General features: G+C 46.1%; 1 protein-coding gene across 3 annotated transcripts; it reads left to right on the top strand.

The window, feature by feature from the left end:
* The first annotated feature begins 1,692 nt into the window (after nt 1–1,692).
* On the top strand, nt 1,693–8,867 carry LOC125283336 (vomeronasal type-1 receptor 4-like). 3 transcript variants are annotated; one of them, XM_057314058.1, is made up of 3 exons: nt 1,693–5,451; nt 5,541–5,764; nt 7,366–8,867. In XM_057314058.1, exon 3 carries the CDS (start codon nt 7,413–7,415, stop codon nt 8,343–8,345), a length of 933 nt encoding a protein of 310 aa, XP_057170041.1. In that variant the 5' UTR covers nt 1,693–5,451; nt 5,541–5,764; nt 7,366–7,412; the 3' UTR covers nt 8,346–8,867. The 3 variants fall into 3 exon arrangements, with proteins under 3 accessions (XP_057170041.1, XP_048080163.2, XP_057170042.1); XM_048224206.2 differs by having other exon boundaries at nt 1,704–5,764; nt 7,366–8,129; nt 8,258–8,867; XM_057314059.1 differs by lacking the exon at nt 1,693–5,451 and having other exon boundaries at nt 5,521–5,764.
* The last annotated feature ends 5,043 nt before the right edge of the window (nt 8,868–13,910 follow it).

Consider the following 13,910-nt stretch of genomic DNA (forward strand, 5'->3'; position numbering starts at 1 on the left):
CTACTGTGCTCCTGGTTTCTAAGTCATTGATCTCTGCTCTAATCTTGATCAACTGCTTTCATGTGCGTGGATTAGGCCTGTCCCTCTGTTGCTGTTCCAGGTTCTTGAGGTGAGAATATAAAAAGTGCATGTTAGATTTTTCTATTCTTTTGAGTGAGGCTTGGATGGCTATGTATTTTCCCCTTAGGACTGCCTTTGCAGTGTCCCATGGGTTTTGGACCGTTGTGTTTTCATTCTCGTTGGTCTCCATAAATTGTTTAAATTGATTTTTGATTTCCTGGTTTATCGAATCATTCTTGAGCAGGATGGTTCTTAGTCTCCAAGTGTTTGAGTTTCTTCCAGATTTTTCCTTGTGATTGAGTTCCAGTTTCAAAGCATTGCGGTCTGAGCATATGCAGGGAATAATTTCAGTCTTTTGGTATCGGTTGAGACCTGTTTTGTGACATAGAGCATGGTCTATTCTTGAGAATGTTCCATGTGCATTAGAATAGAATGAGTATTCTTTGGTTCTGGGGTGTAGTGTTCTATATATATCTATGAGGTCCATCTGGTCTAGTATGGCATTCAAAGCTCTTGTTTCTTTGTTGATTGTCTGCTTAGGTGATCTGTCTATTGCTGATAGTGGAGTGTTGAGGTCTCCTACTATTAACGTATTTCTATCTATATGTCTCTTTATTCTGGTTAAGAGTTGGCTTGTGTGTCTTGTTGCTCCCCTGTTGGGGGCAAAGATATTCATAACTGTCATATCCACTTGTCGGATACATCCTTTAAGAATAATATAGTGCCCTTCTGTATCTCTAACTATAGTCTTTAGTTTAAAATCCAATCTGTCTGATATGAGAATTGCTACCCCAGCTTTCTTTTGAGGTCCATTGGCATGAAAGATGGTATTCCATCCCTTTACTTTCAGTCTGGATGTATCTTTAGGTTCAAAATGAGTCTCTTTTAGACAGTTAATGGATGGGTCATGTCTTTTTATCCAATCTGCCACCCTGTGGCATTATGGGAGCATTTAGGCCATTTACATTGAGAGTGATTATTGAGAGATATGATTTTAATGATGCCATGTTGCCTGTAAAGTCTTTGTTTCTATAGATTGTGACTTTCTGTTCTGTATCACTCTTGGGGCCTTTTTACTTTTATAGAACCCTCCTTAATATCTCCTGTAGGGCTGGTTTCGTGGTTACGAAATTGGTCAGTGACTGGCGATTCTGGACAGTCTTTCTCTCCATCCATTCTGAATGACAGCCTTGCTGGATAAAGGATCCTTGGCTGCATGTTTTTCTCTGAAAGAGCTTTAAAAATGCCCCCCCCCACCCCTTTCTCTCATTCTAGGTCTGTGTAGATGATCTGATGTAATCCTAATACCTTTGCCTTGGTATGTGAGAAATTTCTTTGCCCTGGCCGCTTTCAATACTGTATCCCTGGATCTAATATTTGCGAATTGCACTATGACGTGACGTGGCGTAGGTTTGTCGTGGTTGAGCTTGGGAGGGGTCCTCTCTGCCTCTTGGACACGAATGCTTTTTTCCTTTGAAAGATTAGGGAAGTTTTCAGCTACAATTTGTTCAAATATCTCTTCTAGACCTCTCTTTTTCTCCACCCCCTCGGGGATGCTGATGATTCTGACATTGGAACGTTTCATTGAGTCAGCAATCTCCTGTAACCTATATTCTTTTTTTTTTTTTTTAAGATTTTATTATTTATTTGACAGAGAGAGACAGCCAGCGAGAGAGGGAACACAGCACGGGGAGTGGGAGAGGAAGAAGCAGGCTCCCAGCAGAGGAGCCTGATGCGGGGCTCAATCCCAGGACCCTGGGATCACGCCCTGAGCCGAAGGCAGACGCCTAACAACTGCGCTACCCAGGCGCCCCCGTAACCTACATTCTTGAGATTGGATTTTTTTTGAGCCAAGTTTCTGTTTTAGCTTTCTCTTCTACTAACCCATCCTCCAGTTCACTCATTTGCTCTTCTGCCTCGTTTACCCTGGCCGTCAGAGCATCTAGTTTTGACTGCATTGGATTCATAGCATTTTTAATTTCTGCCAGATTCACTCTCATTTCCGCCCTTAGAGATTGTATATTCTCGTTAATATTTTCGTCAATATTTTTTTCAAGTCTACACATCATCTTGACCATTGTTACTCTGAACTCCATTTCTGATAATTTGGTTATATCCATATCCATCAGTTCTGTGACAAAGGCCACAGACTCTTTATCCTTTGTTTGCTGGGGGAGGATTTCTCCTTCTCGTCATTCTGATGAGGAGAGTTTGCGGGGTTGCCCAGAGCCCAAATTATTGACCAGGACCCAGGCAGTGTGCACTTGTTTTTTAGGGACCTTAGGGATGTGGGCTTCTTGATTTGTCAGCCTGCCTTCTGGGGCGGGGGCCTGCTGCACCGATACTCAGGTAACCCTCTTTGGTTAGAGTCTCTGTGACCCCTGCGAGGGGGGATGCGGTTGGGCACACTGTGAGCCTGTATTTCCGGGCTTTTGTTCTCTGGCAGCTTTCCCTGGCGGTTTTCTGTGCCTCTTCTGAGAGTCAGAGCAGCAGTGGCCAAATCCCAGCCTCTGTCTCAGAACAGAGGGATCGCAGTCCGCTCTCCACTGAGCTTTTCTGGCCACTTTAACTCTGTTTCTGTTGGTGCTGCTAAAAACTGTGCAGCGTCCCGGGATGTGTGCCCCACAGCCGGTGTCCCAGCCCTCACTTCCAGGGCTGGCACGTCTCTGTCCTTTGTGTTTCTAACACCGCCAGCCGCCAGCCGCCCCCGCGTGCTCCAGAGCTCCGGTTCAGTGTGGTTCGCACACTCTCCGGGGCTCCAGTTTTCAGTCTGGTAGCGCGCATTCTCGGTTCACTGTCTCAGTCTGCTCTCTCGAGGGTGCCGTCCTCGAGTCCGGCGCTCTCCCGTGCAGGTGGCCACCGCTTCCCAGCGCTGGAACGCGGCGGCTCCCTCCCCCTTCCGTTTATCTTCTGATATCTGTTTGCGGTTTCATGGCTCCCCGCTTCATACCTCAATACTCAGCGCTGGAGATGTTCATTTGTAGAGATCCAGATGTATCTTCCTGTGTCTCAGGCTGATTCCGTGGGTGTTCAGGATGGTCTGGTACCTATCCAGCTCGACTCAGGGGACCAGCTGAAAAAGGGGACCCCTACTTCTCCGCCATCTTAGCACCACTGTGGACCACATCTTTTTTTTTTTTAAATAAGCAGGTTTTTTTTTTAAGATTTTATTTATTTATTTGACAGAGACAGCCAGCGAGAGAGGGAACACAAGCAAGGGGAGTAGGAGAGGAAGAAGCAGGCTCCTATCAGAGGAGCCTGATGTGGGGCTCGATCCCAGAACGCTGGGATCAAGCCCTGAGCCGAAGGCAGACGCTTAACGACTGCACCACCCAGGCGCCCCTGGACCACATCTTCTTAATCCAGTCATCTGTTGAAGGGCATCTCAACTCCTTCCACAATTTAGCTATTGTGGACAATGCCGTTATGAACATTGGGGTGCATATGGCCCTTCTCTTCACTACGTCTGTATCTTTGGGGTAAATACCCAGTAGTGCAATTGCTGGATCATAAGGATCTTATTTGTAAGTAATAGTACGAAATGTGGGGCCGAAACTCACAACCCCGAGGTGAAGAGTCCCATGCTTTGCTGACTGACCCAGTCAGCACCCATCTGTAAAGGTTTTTTTTTTGTTGTTTTGTTTTTTTGATTAAGATTTCATTGTTTATCTGACAGAGAGAGTGAGCACAAGCAGGGGGATCAGCAGAGGTTGAGGGAGAAGCAGACTGCCACTGAGCAGGTAGCCCGATGCGGGGCTGGATCCCAGGACCCCAGGATCATGACCTGAGGTGAAGGCACCGCGTCACGACTGAACCATCAGGTGCCCCAAGTGTGATGTTACCTTCTTTACTCCTCTCACTTAGAAAACCTGTCAGAATATTCTTTTTGCATCGTTCCATACATTGACCAATGTGTTCCTTTTGGACAAATTCTACATCTCAGAAATGGGGTTAAATCCCAGGCCCTTCCGTTCACTGGATGTTTGACATAAGAGTCTCATAAAAGTGGAAGAGTATTAGTCTCATAGATTATTTTTGAAATTTATCAATTTCATTTATGAAATTAATGTGTGAAAGCTCTTTGAATAATACCTAGGGAAATACTCAAAAAAGATGGTGGCCATATATTAGATTGTGTAGTTTCTGTATTACTGCTCTAAGTGACATGTGATTATTTCCTCAGCATTTTACCTCTTTGCTGTTCAGAAGTGCGGCCCTTGGACCAGAGGCGTTGGCAACACTTGGTGAACTTGTTAGAAACGCAGAAACTCGGGCCCTGCCCCAGAACAGCATCAGAGCCTGTATGTTAACAAGATCTCCAGGTTGTGATTGTGTACGTTAAATTCTTGAGAAGTATGCTTCCGACTCACCGTGAGTCCCATTGAGAAAGATGCACAACTTACGTATGATGTAAATAGAGCAGCCGAACAGAACTGTGGATGCCCGTGTGGATGCCCGTGTGGATGCCCTAAGGGTAGTCTTTCTCGGGGTTTGGTGAACCTTACGCCCTCCTCTTTCCTCCGAATTAGGGAGAACATCATGGAATGATTTTGTGTCCAGTCCTCTTAGCGTGTAATTCCGACCACTCACCTAAGTCAGAACCAGTTCTCTGAATCGTCTCTTAGGTAAAATTACACAGTCTGCCCAGTGGTCGCATGGTAAATGTAGTATTTATTTCAGCGATGGTTGACATTCAGGGATGTGGCCAAAGATTCCTCCCAGGAGCAGTGGGAGTGCCTGGACCCTGCCCAGTAGGATTTCACCCAGTGCTTACTGGTAACAATTCTGGGAAGAAAATGAAGTGGTGAGAACTATGGGAATCCTTCACTGGTCTTGATTTGAGTAAGTTGCGGGGGTTAACTGGTGGTTGAAAGTGTACAGTCTGCCTCTTACAAGATCGACCCTCCTGCTTCTGTGTGTGAGGGGCTCTTGTGAGCCTTCCCTCTTTCTTCCACGGACACTGTCCTGCTGCTACTTCCTGTCACGAGCAAGAGTCAGTATTGCTGTTGATTTCCTACAAAACCCTGTATTAGTTGACATTGAATCATGCAGAGACTCAACATTGGAACATAGCGGTGCAGAGAAATCCAGTGATTTCTAACGTGAAACATCGGTGTCATGGATGGCGTTTGCTTGCGTGTGTCGGGAAATCCTCAGGTGATGCCTGTCTCATTTTTGTCTCTGCTCATAGCTTAGGTGTTGGTGCACACGACAGTGTGAAGAGAAGGAAAGAACATGTTTTCTTGGCAGAATGACTTCCTAGGGAAGTTCTCTGCGAATGCAGGGAGACGGCTGTGCCTCCTGACCTGTCAGACCCCAGAGTTTCCTGCCCACGTCAGTCCAGAGTTGCTCGAACACTCCAAGCTCCCTTGGGAGCCACTGAAAGGAAACGTAATTGTTTTGTTTGGTTCCTTTTTTTTTTTTTTTTTTTTTTTAATTAGCAACTGGAAAAAGGTTCCCGGAAACTTTCTCCCTCCCAGCCCACTCTCTGATTGCTGCTGTGGGAGAGAGGACAAGTGCGGTCCTGAGGGGCAGGTGCGGTCACAGGATCCTGAACCCATATCTCAGGGTCTGGCTGCCTCCTCCCCTCACCTGCACCGGCTGGTGAGACCTTCACGTCAGCCCACCGTCCTCACCACAGGCAGAAGCGTGCCTCCCACGGAGAGGCAGACTTTACCATGAAAGCCTGGTGTTAGAAGTCCGGGTAAGTGGTTGTATTAGAAAAGGGGCTGCTTCTGGGTTTGACCTTGGTCTACTGTCCCTGCCACACAGAGGCAGGAATAATTCCTGGGGCGTCAGCTAAGCTAATGAGGCAGACGAAGTCCTTCACGTCACCCAGTGATGGTGGCCCCTGCGTTAATGTCCGTGTAACTGACCATGACAGTCATTTAATGAAACCTGATTTTTAAAGTGCTCAGGGATCATAGTTCTGAGATCAACCTGCCACTCTCTCTACCTTACAGGACTCAGAGCCTCAATTGCAGGATTCCCAGACTTGTGCTCATAACACATTCGGGCTTGTAATCACAGGATGAATCCTGTGTGGACCACGTAATCCCATGCACAGTCAGTGTGTTCAAGTTACAGTTGCTCGAATAGAAATGTTTTCTTCAGCTCCGGTGTGTCATGCAATTAATGGAGACAGTAATTGTGCTTCTGCTGAATGCAGCGGTGGTCTGTTGGTTGTGGTAGGACTTCCTTCTTGAGGTTAGGGACACATCGTTAAGGAAAGGGTAACTTTATGAGTTTCAGACAGTAGCTGTCAGGATTGAAATTATCTTATATTTTATTTGGTTTAAAAATATTCTAATATTGATTCAAAATATTCACTACTGCAATTCATAAAATGTACATGGTTTCATACCCTAGAGATTGAATTTTGCATCTATGTCCCTTACATGTTAATAATTTTCAAAAACCATGCATCATTGCTAGTAATTTTATGAACTTGGTATGAATAAGTTAATAAGTGTATGATCTGAAAAGAATAATGATGTAGTTTTTTTGGTCTGTGCTATTTACCATATAGTGTTGTTTCATGTCCTATAATTTAGGGTCCGGCATGAGTTTTTTCCAAGTTTCCTGCAGTAGGTGACATTGTGTTTTGTTCCTGGCATAAAAGCAAACAGATCCTTTTTCTCTTTTTTTTTTGCCCTCCTAGTTGCAAGCCGTTCTTCCGTTCATTAAATGTGCTCGTCCTGGGGCAGGCTGCTGGGGTATTAACCTGCAATCCGTACCTCTGCTTTTCATAAGATTTCTGAATATTCATTCATAATTGGCATTGGCTATAGGATAAATCTATGTACATGGAAACGTGTAAGATCAAAATGATGATGTCACCACCAATCTGACACCAAATGGAAAAGCAATAGAAAGATAGGTCTGGGTGATCTGAAAAGCACCACTGACCACATTTTTGGTGTTGCTCGGTGGTTCAAAGCGTGCTTCTGTTCCTAGCACCTGGCATTTTCAAGTCCCCATCTGCCCTTAAGCTGCATAGGGATTTAGACGCATGACTTCACTGCTCTTTGCCTGAACTCTGTAATTGCCCCATCTCTGCAGTTAAAGTGACAGTAGCGAGCCTCACGGCTTTGTGCAGAATGAGAGGTGACCATGTGACCGCTCTTCCTAGCGGTGGTCCGTATGTTCTAAGTATTCTCTAAAGGGTATATATTTAAGTCTTGAAAAATGTCTTAGTAAAAGACATTAAGGTGGAGACATCTAAGATTCAACTAATCTAGTCAGTGGAGAATACTGGGATTCAGGTGACAGTCTGAAGGCAGCTCCGGTCTGCTTTCCACACAGGCTCCAGTGGCCGTGAAGATGCACATCAGTCCCTGAGAAGCGACAGGATGGCCACGAGGGATCTGGCGGTGGGAGTGATCATCTTATCACAGACTGTGCTGGGAGTCCTGGGGAACTTCTCTCTTCTGTGCCGTTATGTCCTCCTCCACATTGCTGGGTGCAAGGCAAGGTGCACGGATCTCATCCTCAGGCACCTGACTGTCGCCAACGTCTTGGTCCTACTCTCTAACGGCGTCCCCCAGACGTTGGCAGCTTTTGGGTTGAGACATTCCGCCAGTGACTTTAGATGCAGCCTTCTTTTCCTTGTTCGGAGAGTGGCCAGGAATGTGTCCATGGAGAGCACCTGCCTCCTGAGTGTCTTCCAGGTCATCACGGTCAGCCCCCAGAACTCCAGGTGGGCCGTGCTGAAAGGGAAAGCTCCCAAGTACACCGTCCCCTCCACCACCCTGTGCTGGATCCTGACCATACTGATGAATATCATTTTTCCCCTCTCTGTGACTGGCGAGGGGTTCGATGCAAACATCACGAGGAAAATGGATTTAGGGTACTGTTGTGCAGTAATTTACCGTAAGACCACAGCCTCGCTGTTCATAGCATGGGTCTCACTCACTGATGTGTTCTCTTTGGGGTTCATGCTCGGGGCCAGCGGCTCCCTGGTTGTCATCCTGTACAGGCACAAGCAGCGGGTCCGGCACATTCACACGAACACTGTCTCCGCCAGATCCTCCGCGGAGTCCAGAGCCACCCAGAGCATCCTTCTCCTGGTGAGCACCTTCGTATTTTTTTATACCCTCTCCTTAATTTGTCAACTTTGTCTGGCTTTTTTAATTAATGCCAGTCGGTTACTGGGGAGCTTGTCTGCGGTCTTCACTATGTGTTTTCCTGCTCTCAGCCCCTGTGTGCTCCTGAACACGGGTGTCTCCACGGTGTCCAGACCCAGGTTTGCCTGGAGAAGGAGTAAGAAATTGACAAAGCAATGACATCGTGGGACGCTTGGGGGCTCTGTTGATGGAGCGTCTGCCTTCAGCTCAGGTCATGATCTCAGGGTCCTGGGATCGAGTCCCACATCGGGCTCGGTGCTCAGAGGGGAGCCTGCTTCTCCCTGTCTCTCTGTCCTCCTGCTGCTTGTGCTCTCTCTTTCAAAGACATAAATCTTTTTAAAAAATTCCCTCATCTTATTGGAAATGTGTTTTTATTTCCCACAATATTCCGTTGTTAACTCACTCATTGCCCATAGGTTGATGGGATTGATAGGATCCCTCGTTGGCCATCGATTGATAGGATTCCCCATAGATGGACAGTTATGCACGGGGCACATTATGAGGGGGGCAGAGGCACACATCACTGGTACATTGCAGTGCGTGTACGAACACGCACGTATATGCAGGGTGATCTAGATACACGCGTGTAATTACACTATGTTTCTCAGCCCTCAAGCAATAATATGGAAAAGTGTGCAGTAAGAAATATAGAAATAGTATTAAAGACGACAATGACCAACAGCTTTAAGTGTATCTGGTATTTATATCACCTTCCCGGTTGGTGTTTAAAATTACATGGAATGTGTCTTCCATGTTTTTACCTTCATTCTTTTAGCTGCGTCTCTTGGGGGAAAAAAATCTAAGCGTGGTCAAAGTTCAGCTTTAATAGAAATAATTATATGTCTTGAAAATAATGACTATATTTGGGATTGGATTTATTGATTTACTGTGTGGTGTTCCTGACATCTGTTCTGAACTTAAAATCCATTCCAGTAGGTACATACGGTGCTAAGTATCTCTTGGTTTTTAACCAAGATATTGCAACATTCTTTAAGAAACGAATGGGTGACATTATCGGATGCTTTTAGCTTCTGCCGTGACAACATCAGGGAGCAATGACACCAGTCTGTTCGGATGCTCACAACTTTCTTATTGTTGATCTGTACTTTAAAAATGAATACGCATGCGCGGGTCCGAAGCGGATAGCTCTGTGATGTGTCACGCGCGCACGCCCCTCTGTGCCTCAGAACACGGCCAGGCTGGCAGGAAGCCCCTCCTCGCGGCCCCTCCCAGGCACCATCTTCAAGGGTCACCCACGGGACGTCTCACATGTAAATCTCTGACCTCGCTTTTCCTCGATACAAAAGGAATCCTGTAGCATGAACTCTTTTGTATTTTCACGGTTCAATTGCATGCGTTTGTGATTTTATTGGTAACTATTCCATGTTGTTATTGATCATTTCTGGGCGCTGGCGAGTGGATCTCATGGTCTGAAAATCAGACAAGTTAGCCGCTATGCTGATGAAGCACACGGAGTGATCTTTGCACTTGGCGCTGTTAGAATGACGCCGATGTGTAAATTCTAGAGTGTGCTGAGATGCGCGGGGGGTGTTTTCAGGTGTATACGGAGTAGTGATACTGCTGGGTCTCAGGTTTCCATCTGTTTGGCTTTGGGACAGATTGCCAGACAGTCTCCCAAAGCGTGTGCGTGAACTTGACCCCAACGCCTGTGGATGGGATTCTCCGTTTAGTTGCTTTAGTTTTTGGTTTATTGTTCTGGTTGTTGTGTGATGGTACCAGGCAGTGACTGTCTTTCCATTTTCTTGATGAGACAGGAACTTGAACATCTTTTCCCATATCTATGCGCCTTGAAGTAAATCGTTTTGTGTGTCTTTTGGTTTATTTTACCCATTTGTTTTCAGTTGTGTTGCCTCTCTTTCTCTTATTGATTTACAGGAGATATTTCTACATGTAGAATATATCTATTCTTGGTACTGGTTCTGTCTGTCCGTCCGTCCGTCCGTCCATCCATCCATCCATCCATCCATGTGTCTGTCTATGTATCTAGGTGCCTTTTGATGAGGACAAACTCTTAATTTTCATCTAATTTGTTGTTTCCTCCTTTCTAGTTGAGGTGTTTTGTTCTTTTTTAAAGAAGGTTTTATTTATTTGAGAGAGAGTGCACCAGAAGGGGAGCAGGAGAGGGAGAAGCCAGCTCCCTGCTTGGAGGGAACTCCATGCGGAACTCCATCCCAGGACCCCGGGGTCATGACCTGGGCCCAAGGCAGGTGCTTAACCAACTGAGCCACCCAGGCACCCCATTTTGTTTTCTTCTTTTAAAGAAATCGTTTCCCATTCTATTGATCATGAAAGTAGTGTCCCCCATCTCCCCTTGGCTCACTTTTTCTGGGGACGCTCAGCCTGCCTGTCGGTGGGCTTAATGAATCATCTCAGCTTTATAAGGAGATAGTATTGTTGCTGTACCAGGACGTACTAAAGTTTCCTGAACTTGTTCCCTGTCGTTAAGTTGTATTTTCCATGTTATTTGCAACTGCAACCCCACCTGCAGTAGGCAGTAACCTGCCCATGTCTTTGCCTTGAATGTGAGACGGAGAGACCCTACCACGAGAAATACACCTTCAGATTCCATCTAAAAGTTCAAGTCTCCAAATGAGGAGAGCAGTTTGATTGGGGAGTAAGCCCAGTGTGACAATATGTATATAATATTGATATCAGTACAGAAAGTGTTCATGTATGTTAGGAAAACATCCCAAATTCCATAAAAAAGGGTGGATAACTCTGAATGCAGTGAAAATAGGTCCATTTGCAGAGGAAACTGGTATTGGGCAAGGGGTAATTCATTGGGACTTTCATTTTATTTTATTCTTTAAATACTTTATAATGAAACATGCATGTAATTGTTTACAGGCAAAAATATCTTAAAAAATTGAAATATATCTACAGAAGTATTACTAATGGTGACTTCCTGGGATAGCTTCTTCTACGGAAAAGAAAGGAAAAACAGAAGACTAAAATGTGCTGTGTGTGTCTATGTTTTATTTTCTTAAAGCATGTGTTATGTTTAGAATCCCCACAATAAGTAAAAGGGTTTTCATCCTATCAGGTTTAGGGCATAAGAGGTCAAGGCATAAGCGGGGCTCGGAGACGGTATAGATATTTATTCCCGTCACTAAGCATCAAGTACCAATAAACACGTCCTGCCAGACCCACCGGGGTCACTCTGTCTGGCATCCCCAAAGAAGAGAGAGAAGGCTGGGTCATTCCCCCAAGTTCTACTTGCAGCTAGCTCTAAGCTGTCTACTCAGATTAAGGAGTTTTTAGGGGTATTTTGTGTATGTAAGATTTGTGTCTCATAACCTGAAATTTAAAAAAAAATCCAATAATAAATAAAGACAAATATAAATGGGGAAATCGAGTGGGGACTGAGTTAGGGAGTTCTGTTGTGAGTTGCACCCATCCCTCATCTCCTACCTCCGTTCCCTCACAACCTAGGACCTCCACCCGGCAGTCGGATGAATGTGATGGGTCCCATGTCCTTCATGTCCTGTTACTCCTCATCTCCCTGACTTCTGCCTGCCCCATCCTCTCCACCCAGCCTTTCTAGACAGCCATCCTGCCACATTGCCTCCAGTGTGTGCCCTTTTGAGTTCTCTATCACAAAGAATTCCATCGTCCGTCCAACACTTCCCTTCCTTCAGCTCCATGCCACCCTTCTTCCCCTACCTGTATCCCACCCCTGACCCCCGTTACAGTGACTGCATCCCAACGATTGTGTCCTTTATCTTGATAGCCCTCAGCTATGATTGCCCCCATCGCCCCCCACCATTCTTCACTGTGGTGCTTTGCTCCCTGGTCCTGTCATCCCAGCCCCTTTCCCGGGTTCTTGGGTCCACTGATGCCCACCGGTGGACTCTCTCTCCTTGCTGCTGTTGTGTATGTATGTCCGTTTCCTCTCTGCACTCTTTTCCTGTGCCGTGGACCATGCTGGGCCCCCAGGATCTGCACCCCCACCTATTGTGCCCCTCACTTCTGTAGCCCTTTCCTGAATATTGTCTGCAGTGCCTTTACCCAGCTGTGCCCTCTGCGTTCCTGCACAGACTCTCACTCTGCCCTTAGAGCCTTGCATGCCGTGACACCTGGCACCCATATGGTTCCACCACCTGGTGTTCCCCAGATGCTTCACTTTCTTGTACTCTCTGCCCCTTGCACGCCCCTAAGCCCTGCAGTGTATTTCATCCCCATTGCACCTTTTGACGCTCATGTGCCTTCGGAGCCTGCGACCCTCTCCCCGGCGCCTCGGTCCCACGTGCCCCTTGTCTCTGCAACCACATCTCGTCCCCGTGCATTTTCCCGTGTCCTGTTTGTTGCCGTGCTCTCCGTCATGCACTCGCCTCCTGGACTCTAGGTCTCCCCCTGTGCCCTGGGTCCCAGGTGGCTGATGGCAGTTTGACAGTCTAGACTGTTGTAACTGTTCCCCGGTGGGGTGCTCCAGGGCTGGAACCCGGGTGGGAGGGCACTCCAGTTTCCTGGTTCTGTGGTGAAGAGGCCAACAGGAAGAGGAAGGATTCTTTTCATTTCATAGGGTCCTGTGAAAACAGAGATGAAGCAGTCCTGGTTCTCCTCACGAACTGTTATTCTTGAGCAAAGGATTTGAAGGTTGAATTGGGGACCGTGGGGTCAGTGCAAGGAAGCGCTGGTGTATAGGAGAGTTGGGTTCATTGGGGCCAGCTCTGTGGGTGGTGGGAGTTCTGATGTCACCCAGTGGGACATCCACAGAGAAAACAGATTCTGTTATCATCATCATCATTATTTGTATTTCTTTTCCCTTTTTGGGGAATAAAATAGTTTCTAATGTCATTTTCCCAGAAATCTAAGGTTTTCTATTAAATTGCTTCCTATATTATTTCCACCTTCGTTCCTTCCTTCCTTCCAAGATTTTTCAGTAATCTCTACACCCAACATGGGGCTGAACTCACAACCCCGAGATCGAGAGTCACATACTGTTCGGACTGAGCCAGCCAGGTGTCCCGGAAGTGTCTTGAATAGATTAAAATTATGTGAATTCTGGGAGTTAGTTTCTACCCGGCGGTCTCAGGAAAGACAGGTATGTGTGGTGAGAACATTAAGATCTACTCTCTTAGCATCAAATTTATAATACAGTGTAATCTATGCCCCCCGTGCTTTACATTATAACCCCAGAACCGATTCATCCTGTGTAGCTGAAACTTGTCAAAGATGTCCTCCTTCCACCCCCATCCTGAGCCCCTGGCATCCACCATTCTAGTCTTTGCTTTTATGATTTTGACTTTTATATTTTTTTATTATTATTATTATTATTATTATTATTTCATGTTAATCTCCATGCAGTACATCCCTAGTTTTTTATGTAAAGTTCAATGATTCATTAGTTGCGTATAACACCCAGTGCACCATGCAATACGTGCCCTCCTTACTATCCATCACCAACCTGTCCCATTCCCCCACCCCGAAGCCCTCAGTTTCTTTCCCAGAGTCCATAGTCTCTTGTGGTTCATTCCCCCTTCTGTTTACCCCCCCTTTCTTTATCCCTTTCTTCTTCTACCGATCTTCCTACGTCTTATGTTCCATAAATGAGTGAAACCATATGATATTGTCTTTCCCTGGTTGACTTATTTCGCTTAGCATTACCTCCTCCAGTCCTGTCCATGTTGCAGCAAATGTTGAGAAATCATTCTTTTTGATGGCTGAGTAATATTCCATTATATGTATGGACCACATCTTCTT

The sequence above is a fragment of the Ursus arctos genome, unplaced genomic scaffold (assembly GCF_023065955.2).
Source record: "Ursus arctos isolate Adak ecotype North America unplaced genomic scaffold, UrsArc2.0 scaffold_19, whole genome shotgun sequence".
In the NCBI taxonomy this organism is placed as follows: domain Eukaryota; kingdom Metazoa; phylum Chordata; class Mammalia; order Carnivora; family Ursidae; genus Ursus; species Ursus arctos.

Coding starts and splice junctions, on each gene's coding strand:
- LOC125283336 (XM_057314058.1), top strand. CDS start 7,413: ATGGCCACGAGGGATCTGGCGGTGGGAGTGATCATCTTATCACAGACT.